This window comes from Vulpes lagopus, chromosome 7 (assembly GCF_018345385.1).
Source record: "Vulpes lagopus strain Blue_001 chromosome 7, ASM1834538v1, whole genome shotgun sequence".
NCBI classification, from domain to species: domain Eukaryota; kingdom Metazoa; phylum Chordata; class Mammalia; order Carnivora; family Canidae; genus Vulpes; species Vulpes lagopus.
Window position 1 is genome coordinate 18315761 of NC_054830.1, and position 9437 is coordinate 18325197.

The following is a 9437-nucleotide window of genomic DNA, read 5'->3' on the forward strand; positions in this document are numbered from 1 at the left end:
GGGCGCTTAACCAATCACTGCAGCCGCGTGGGGCATCACGGGAACTCCGGGGCTATAAAAGACCTGGTTGCTATTTTATGCTCCTCGTCTCACTCATCGTTTTAAGTAAGCAGGGTGGGGCTAGGTGCGCGTGCGCGGTTTTAGTACTCCTCCCCAAACTGCCAACTCTTCGCGCAAGCGAAGTAGGCTCGCCTTGCCTGGTTTACGCGTGCGCATTAACGGGCCTGGCCCGGAAGACCAGGCGCCTGCGCAGTGGGTGCTATAGTGACAGTCCCCCGGGTGGGGCATGGGCCAGTCATGGCGGAGCCTTGGTCTGGGCAGTCCTTGCAGTCTCTGCCGACCTTGGTGCTGGGCACACTGGGCACCCTGGGCAGCGAGTTCCTGCGGGAGTGGGAGGCGCAGGACATGCGCGTTACCCTCTTCAAGCTGCTGCTACTGTGGTTGGTGATAAGTCTCCTGGGCATCCAGCTGGCGTGGGGGTTCTACGGGAGCACGGTAACAGGGCTGTATCACCGCCCAGGTGAGGCTCCCCATCCCCACCGGACTGCATCATTGGCCTCCCCAGAACTCCCTAGACTACCACTGGTCTCCTAAAAACCTCATCATAACTTTATGCTCTACCCTGACCCATGCCAACATACCATTTCATGCCAGAAATCCCGGACCACCCATCACATTTTAACCGCTCCCCTGAACCTCCATCAGACAATACCACTAGTCCCTTTAAGGCCCCCACAAGACTCCATCAAACAACATCACTGGCCTTTAACTTGATCTGGGCTGATACTTGCTCAGATTCCCACCCCAAGCCTGCTGCAGCTCTGGATGTGTTCCTGCCCCCAGGTCTGGGCGGCCAGAACGGATCCACACCTGATGGCTCCACGCATTTCACTTCGTGGTAAGTAAATCTGTGCCCATGGCAACCCCATGCTTGGCAGGCAGAAGACACACCTATGCTGGGAGCAGGGACAGGGCCAGGAAGTTCTCAGGGCAGGAGTCCACCAGTTTAGTGGCCTTTGCAGCAAGCTCCAAGGCTTGCAAGTAGAGCTCAGGCTTCGAATGATACCAATTTAACAGCCCATTGATAGGCTATTCAGCAACCTGTGGGGCTGGTGGTGCTACTGTCAAAATTTCAGAGATAAAGTAGCAGGTCTGTTGAGTTCAACTCTACTGCAAGCCCCTCAGTTTAGAAAGGCAGGATGCTTTGTCCTTTTTTTTTTTTTAAGATTTTATTTATTCATGAGAGACAGAGGCAGAGACACAGGCAGAGGGAGAAGCAGGCTCCATGCAGGGAGCCTGACATGGGACTTGATCCTGGGTGTCCAGGATCACACCCTGGGCTGAAGATGGCGCTAACCGCTGAGCCACCCGGGCTGCCCAGCCTTTGTCCTTATTGCATTGACTGGCCTCATCAGGGTCAGCCGCCTCATCTGTAAAACATCAACTCCCTGATCAAGAGCATTCATTCAACCAATTTCTGAGCTCCTATCATGACAGGGGCCACACTAGGTCCAGAGAACAAGGAACCCAGGCCCTTTACAGGGGGGAGCCCAAGATTTAAAAAGGAGGGCAGCAAAAAAATAAAAAATAATAAAAGGAAAGGGCAGTAGAGCAGGGGGTGAGGGCAGTTTTCTCCCAAAACAGACAGCTAAGCCAAGGGCAAAGGCTAGGGAGTGCTTAAGTGTACCAGGCAGAGAGAATGGATAGAACAAGACCCAGGGGAAGAACAAGGGTATCACATTGGAAGGATAGACAAGGCTGTGACACTATAGCTCAAACATGAAGGCATGGAGGGACCACGAAACCTGACCTTAAGTCTCAGGAAGCTATTAAAGGACTCAGCAAGGCTATGGTCTAATCTAACTTGCCTTTATAACTGCCGCTTTATGGCGAGAAGATGAAGGGGTCCAATAGAGAAGGCAAGAGGCCAGTTAGGAGGCTGCCTGCCACTGCCCAGGACCTGGGCAACTGGGAAAAGGTAGGCACTCCATAAGGTGAGGAACCAGGAGGAATAACATGTCAGCAGGAGAAAGGTGGGAGACCGAGTGGGCTGTGGGAACTCAGTAGAGAGGTCTAGATTGTAGTGTGGCCTTTCTGAGTCCACCCCAGCCCTTAAAAGGGCTAGAGAGAACCAGTTTCAGGGACTGTTAAGCTGCCTGTAGAATAATCCTTCTCTTCTCTCCATCACTTTTTAGGGAAACAGCAAATGAACCTCTCAAAACTCACAGAGAATAAGGAAAGGCAGCAGAGGGATCTCCAGGGACATCACCGGTTCTGCTGGTTCCCACACTGGGTTCTGCTGCTGCCCAGACCTGAGACGACGGCAGGGAGGTCAGGGTTGGGGGCAGGGAATACCCCAGTGCTTGGAGGCCTGGGCCTCCACTGCCCTTGGCCTTGTCTCCAGCAGTCCCAGGCATTGGACCAGTAAAGTTCGCCTCTACCCTGATCTGAGTGCCTTAAGGAGAGAAGGCATGCTCCTCCCTCAGGGGTCAGCTCAGGAGAAGCCTCTGGGTTGGGGAGACCAACTGTCCATTTTCTTCCTTGGCCTTTTCCTGTCCCTCTTCTCATCCCCCTGGGATATGACCCCATAGAAATTTGTCCTGAGAGGAAACTTGAGGTTGACCAGCTCTGGGATTTGTAAAGGAAGCCTGTTTTCCCCTAAGCTCTGGGTTTCTTGAATGTTTGCTTCGTCGGCAGGAAGCCAGGGAATTCTGGACTGGACATGGCCTTATACTTTGTGGTTACTTAGCTGGCCATTCAAGAGTCAGGCTGGGGAGCTGGCACCATCCGGACACAGAGGCACCCAACACCCTCCTCCCTGGCCCATCCAAAGCTTTCCAGGTGTGAGTCAGGCTGTAGAAATGGTCTTTTACTGAATATCAATTCATACTCCTCTCAATTCTTATGGGAAACTGGGTGCCTAAAAGAGGCTGAGCCCCAGGGAGTGACCTTCCACCCCCAACTGTTTTAAGTACCCATGAGATTGTACCCTGCCCCCTCACAGGGAGACACTAAGCAGTAACGTGGAGTGGCCCTGCCCCACCATGTCCTGCAGCTTCATCGGTTCCCATCTTGACCAGGAACCACATAAGCTTCATCCTAAGAGGCACAGGCTCAGCAACTCTCTACTAGCACCATCTCAGCCCAAGAACTCTCAACAGGGAAGAGCCATAGGCCGCCATTTAGACAGTGGGCCAAGGGAGCTTCCAAATGTGTGAATGGCACATGCCAGTTTCTGAAAACAGCATAACCCTAGAATTGTCTCCTTTCCTGAAGGCTGTATTCCTGCTTCTGCTGGGCCACCACCTACCTCAGTGTCCTGTCACTGCTTCTCTAGTAGAAGTCACATTTGTATTTGTCAGCCTTTGGATTGGCCACCTTGACAGCAGAAGTGCACTGGAAGTAGGACTACACTGAACTGATGTATGTGTACCTATTCCAGAGCTATCTTCTGGCTGATAGGATGGCGGTTTTGCACCCCAGCCCTATCCATTGACACCACCACACAGAATCAGGGTCTCACTTTTCACCCCAGGTTCAACTGAGGATGTGGTTTATTAAACATGGAAGCGCATCAGCTGTGTGATTATTCAGACAGGACAAGGGTGTACATGCACAGGGGGAATATTAAGGGGTACTGCCCCTCAGTACCCAGAATGTAATAACTTGCAGAGGTGGAGAGGTGAGGCCAGCTCCCTAGAGGAGCAGCAATGGATGCCCCAATACAGAGGGGCACTATCCTCGTTAAGTTTTTAGACCTGCCCTTCTCAAGGGGAACCCACTCTGAGCTTGCCTCAGAGGCCAGGCAAGCAGGCATTGAGCTGGCACCCCAGGAACCATGTAGACAAAGGACATTGAAGCTAGAGATTGGCAAGCAAGAAGAAAGCTTGTTTAATTTTTTTTTTTTTTTTTTTTAGGAGTGAGTGGAGTCCAGTAATGGGCCCCAGGGGCAAAGGTCAGCCTAGGGTAAGGCAAGTCCAGGAGGCCCAGCCTGTCCTACAGCAGCCCTAGGGCTCAGAACAGGTGGTGAGCCTGGCATGGTTGCTACTGGGCAGCAGGCTGGGCTAACTTGGGAATGTGGAAGAGTGAGTCTGTGCCCCTCAGCTGTCCCCAAGTTTACATAGGCACAGCAGCCAGACAGGGCCAACCCTCAGTGAGTCAGGAATCATTCCTGCCCAGGGAGAGGCAGCAGTTTGCATTCGTGCAAAGTAAACTGAAGGAGACGTCCGGCACTACCCACGGTAATAACTCCTTTGCAGTGTGAGAAACCATGGTGAGGTAGGTCGGGCAGGCTTTATTCCCCCCACCCCCCAAAGTGAGCTATTACTCCACAGCCAGCACTGGCACAGTGGAAGGGAGAGATGCCAGAACGACAGTGTCCCATAGCCTTCTGGCAGACAGACCAGAAGGGGGTCAGTGGGAGCCCAGGCTGACATTGCAGCAGCCGCTCTCTTGCTCAGAAATGGGGTCTTGAAATTGAAGAGGCCTAGGATGAGGGTGGGAGTGAGAATAGGTGGTATGGGCCCCCCCTTGACCAGACAACCAGAACCCACCTCCACCCTAGCCACCCCAGTGTATTCAGCCTCAGCTTCCTGACCAACCCTTATATGCCCTACAGGTCCAGGTTCCTGGATGGGAGAGCCCCTGCCCCAAGCCACTTTCACTTGAGAGTATAGTAATTTGTGGTCACAAAGGGCATCTTGCTGACCACAGCCATTTGCTGCTTCCGCCGCACCTCTACCAGCAGTGGGGTACCTGGCCGACTGTACTCAGAGGGCACATAACCCATGGCCACATTCTTCTTCAGGCATGGAGAGGGGCAGCCACTGGTCACTGTACCTGTGTGGGCAGATGCCATAGGTCAGCACCACCTTACCACTCTGATGCCCACCCTCTGGGAACAACAGCTCCCCAACCTCTCTGGTCCACCTACCAATCACGGTGCCCTCCATATTCAGGATGGGGCTGTGTGCCCGCACAGGTGCCCCCTCGCATGTTAATCCAACACGTCTCCGCTGCACCTTGCCCTTCAGCTGGGCAATGATGACCGAGGCTCCAGGGAAGTCCATGGCAGCTCGGCGGCGCTTCCCTGAAGCATGACACCCCAGGATTAGCTATAGTCCATAAGACCCCTGGCCCTAGGAGGTCCTAGTTACAAGGACCCCAAATAACATCCATCCAACAGTGAGGGCCCCTTTGCTCAGGTTCTCCCAAGCCCCATTCCTCCTTTGTACTGCAGTCGGCCACCCACCTCTTGCCCCAGGTCTTAAAGAGGCTGTGCTGCCCACCTCAGCCTGCTGAAGATCCTCAGCGTCTAATGGGCAAAGTCACAATGGCATCTTCAGGGAAAGGAGGCTTGGGGAGGCTGCATCATTTGCTCCAGGGTGCACACCCTTGGGAGCAGTCATGGGCTAGCCACTGCAGCCTTTGCGATTCTATCCCTGAGTGCCAGCCCAACTCACCCAGTGTCCAACTAAGGCTGCCTTCCACAGGCGTGGTGTGCTCATCAATGTCACTCCCATACAGGCAGAGGCCTGCCTCTAGGCGCAGGCTGTCCCGAGCTGCCAGCCCTGCCAGCTTCACCTCTGGGTTTTCCAGCAGAGCTGCAGCCAGGCGGACTGCCGCTGCTGCTGGCACCGAGATCTGTATGGGACACCAGTGAGGAGGTAAGCAACTAGCTCTGGAGTCCTGGGCCGCACACTACCCTAACTCCCACTTCTTGACCTACCTCCACACCATCTTCTCCTGTGTAGCCACAGCGGGTCACGCGGCAGCCGGACACACCAAACACCTCCATCACAGCACTGGTCATGAAGGGCAATTTCCTCAAATCATCTGCCACGCCGGCCTGCAACACCTGGGTCGCAGTGGGGCCTGGGCCCAGGGAGCCAGTGACCAAGTGTCCAGGTTCCCATTTTCCCTCAAAGCTGGACCAGAGCCCTTACTCGGGCCAGAATAAGCCCTGAGCAAGTCCTACTTTGCAGGTGGGAGAAGATGGTCTTGCCCACAGCCCCTGGGCCTTACAGCAGGTGAAGGGAGTGCCTATTTCCAAACTTAATTATGGCACACAACTACTACAGCATCGACACCTCCCTCCTAGAATGGCCAGTGCTAAGCAGTCAAAAAAGCCAGCAAGGCAAAGGTCGGCTCCAACCCCAGCCTGGCCTGCTCACCTTGCAGGGCTAGCAAGGCATTATCCACCACCTCCAGGCTCACATCACTGCCCATGTTTTGAAGCTCCCTGACCTTGCCCTGAAAGGAAAGACAGAAGAAACACATCAGCTTCTGGGACCACTTACTGAGCACCTACTGTGGGCTGAGAGCTGAAGATTTAGGCAGAATAAGCTGGTTCCTATCTTACAAGGTCCTATAACTAAGTGGTAGGAACAACCCCAGCTCAGGTCTGCGAGTGTTAACATCAGGCTCCAGCCTCCACCTTCTCACTTGGGAGCCAGGACCAGTTTCACCTTCCCTACTCTCCCATCACTGAAACCTGGCATTCTTCATGGAGGGCCCACTCTGGCCTGCTGTTCATTCACTCAAAGAGACATTGTCTGAGCCCCTTTACCCTGCCAGGTCTGTCCTAGACAACAAGGATGCTGTTCTGTGAACAAAGAAGACAGGGTACCTAGAACACAGAAGGGCTGTACCTGCATGAGGGCCAAGTCCTTGTCCCAGCAGCCAGCATTGGACACCACATACAGGTACCCCTCAGAGGTGCTGGTCACAATCAAGTCATCTTCGATGCCTCCAGCCTCATTGGTAAACAGCGACAGTGTCCCCTAGTGCCAAAGTGGAACATCTTTGCTTCCAGGTTCAGGAGGCCCAGGTAAAGTATATGAGTTAGACACACCCCTGGGGCTACTAATTAATGAACCCTCAGGCAACGGGATTGGGTGGGGGGGTGGGGACAAGGCTAGGTAAGCCCAGGCCCTTGCCCAACCCCAGGGTTTTTTTTAATCTTCCTGCATTGAGAAAGTTTTCACCCCTTTCTCATCTTGTTAGGCCTCCCTGATTTGGTGGGGCCTCTGCACTTCTCCCCACTCAAGTACTGAGAGACCCACTTCACACTTAATCCAGGACTCCTAGGCCTTGGTGCTTCATCCCACCCAGACCTCAGACAACTTAGTCCATGCCCCAAACCCCAAGACAAACTTCAAAGTCCATTGATGATCCCATAAATGCCACAGCAATACTTCAAAATACTGGGGGGCTGGCTTCACAGCCTCCCCACTGGATGGACAGAGCCTGAGATTGAAAGGTCACATGGATCACCTGGGTATTTGTTAAAAATGTAGGTTCTGATTCCACAGGTCTGGAGCAGGGCCTGAGAGTATATTCCTAACAAGCTCTTGGTGATGAGACTGCTGGTTTAGGGACTACCTTTGCACTGCAAGAGGTTTGGCAGCATGGAGGTCACAATACAGGACATAAACCTGAGTCTCTGGCTTCCCAGCCTGATGTGGCTAAGGACAGAATAAACCTCTCCCTGCAGATAACTAAATGTCTAGACATGACTCAGGGACCCCCATCTCCCAAGACTGCAAGCCCTGAGCAGCTGTGTCTGATCCATTGCTGTGCCCCCACCATTCCCATTGCTGGCTCAAGAATAAGAACACCCACTGAGCAGAAATACAAGAGAGAAGAGGGGCCCACCTGGTTTGGCCTTAGCTCTGCAATATCTCCAACCACTAGACTCTCCATCAGCTTCACCCGGTCACAACCAAGTATCTTGGTCTGGGAAAGAGATCAAAAACCTCAGGCCACTGGGCAGGAGGCATCCTCCCTGCTGTCCACAGTCCAGTCCAACCCAGCCAAAATGCCTGAGCAGTCCTTTTGATTCTGCAAATGGCAGAGCCCTACCTTCTGATTCCCACCTCTGCCAGTACAGAAGAGGGTGAAATGGGGGAAGTTCGGGAACTTGAAAGGGCCCAGCACCATCCTGAAATACCCCCGTTTCCAAACCAACACCCAGGAGAGTCGATGGGAGTGGGTACCAGCCCTGGGGAACCTGGGACATAAAGGCACACCACTGAGTAGGAGCAGACTGAAAAGACTAAAGAGACAACCAAGAGACCCTCTGAGTTAACTTCCTGGGAGCCATAGTCTACAACACCTAGACCTCCACCTCTTCTGGGAGGGTGGCCCTTGGAATCCAGCTCCCAACAAAGCCAAGAGTTGCACCACTGTAGATGGGAAGCCCTGATCTAGCAAACAGTGTGCTCCCCTTGCTCACCTGCAGCATGTGGGACACGTCAAAGAGCGAGCAGTGCCGGCGTGTGTGCAGGTGTGAGTCAACATGACTGTCCCGGTACTGTACAGGCAGACTCCAGCCTGCAAACGCCACCATCTTCCCGCCATGAGCCAGGTGGAAGTCATAAAGAGGTGTCCTTCGGAGTACGTCCTGCGGGTGGCTGGGTTCAGGGCCACCAGTGTCCCGGCCTCCACCCTCCTCCCTCGCCCACCTCCAAAATCGGCACCATACCCCATCACCCTCTGTCCCACCTGTGCGTGACTGAGCGGACGGCCCAGGGCCAACGGGAGCGCCTGCAGCCGCAAGCCCAGATGGGGTACCACGGTCATTGCCCGCTGCATTGTTGCCCGCAACCGGTGCAGCCGGCACACAGAGGTTACCACTCTGCCAGGCACGCTGGGAGATGTAGTCCGGGCTCTGCTGGGATAGGTCACTCTCCCACAAAGGGGATTTGAAGGGGCGGGCAGCCCCAAAGGCAGGCAGCCCCAAGGGCAGGCGGGGCTTTCGAGCAGTGGACAGTGACTCCAATCTGTAGGGAAACAGCCCCAGGCACTTCAAGTTGATCTTCCAGGGTAGATTAGGCTGTCCAAACCAGTTAAACTGCTCAGAAACAGAGCTAGGGGCTAGACCTCCCCTTGCTGACTGCTCAGCCTCCAAAAGGTCGAAGTTCCATAAAAGGCCAAAAGGCCTGAATTGCACATTCAGGACAGCAGGAGTGTAAGGTCACAGGAGGGGGAGGGGTGGAGAGGTTGCTGGAGGGTGGATCCAGCCAGCATGCTGAGCACATCAGTAATCTGGCCTCTGGTGAGGGTCTCGGGGCTCTCCCACTGGGAGGACACAGGCAGCCAGCAGTCATGCATTCCACAAGTATTTATTGATCTTGCTGCACACTAGGCCCTGTGCTGGATATGAATGAAGCACAGTTCCTGCCACTCCCCCAAGGTCCTCCCCCCACTCCCTCTCTCTCTCTCTCACACACACACACACACACACACACACTCTCTGAGGGCTGCTACTCCGAGCACAGGATTATGGTCATTACCCTTTTAGCAAAAGCTGAATGGGGTAAATAAATGACCCTGCAGGCAAAGATAACACCTGCAAGAACTCTGATAGATAAAGAGCAGAGGGTAGTCACCAAAAGGTGGCTGACCTTCCTCCAGAAAGCTGTTGAGCCACACAA

General features: G+C 54.1%; 2 protein-coding genes across 4 annotated transcripts; one reads left to right on the forward strand and one right to left on the reverse strand.

Moving 5' to 3' along the window:
• The first annotated feature begins 98 nt into the window (after positions 1-98).
• TCTA (T cell leukemia translocation altered) lies at positions 99-2446 on the forward strand. Of its 2 annotated transcripts, none has more exons than XM_041760381.1 (3): positions 99-520; positions 796-898; positions 2196-2446. In XM_041760381.1, exons 1-3 carry the CDS (start codon positions 298-300, stop codon positions 2233-2235), a joined length of 366 nt encoding a protein of 121 aa, XP_041616315.1. In that variant the 5' UTR covers positions 99-297; the 3' UTR covers positions 2236-2446. The 2 variants fall into 2 exon arrangements, with proteins under 2 accessions (XP_041616315.1, XP_041616316.1); XM_041760382.1 differs by having other exon boundaries at positions 104-520; positions 844-898.
• A 1073-nt stretch (positions 2447-3519) lies between these two features.
• AMT (aminomethyltransferase) lies at positions 3520-8641 on the reverse strand. Of its 2 annotated transcripts, XM_041760373.1 has the most exons (10): positions 8506-8641; positions 8237-8404; positions 7657-7737; positions 6651-6782; positions 6174-6252; positions 5729-5874; positions 5463-5643; positions 5252-5314; positions 4934-5089; positions 3520-4839 (listed from the first exon to the last, which is right to left on the reverse strand). In XM_041760373.1, the coding sequence occupies exons 1-10, from the start codon at positions 8593-8595 to the stop codon at positions 4661-4663; spliced, it is 1275 nt and encodes a 424-aa protein (XP_041616307.1). In that variant the 5' UTR covers positions 8596-8641; the 3' UTR covers positions 3520-4660. The 2 variants fall into 2 exon arrangements, with proteins under 2 accessions (XP_041616307.1, XP_041616308.1); XM_041760374.1 differs by lacking the exon at positions 5252-5314.
• Positions 8642-9437: the final 796 nt, after the last annotated feature.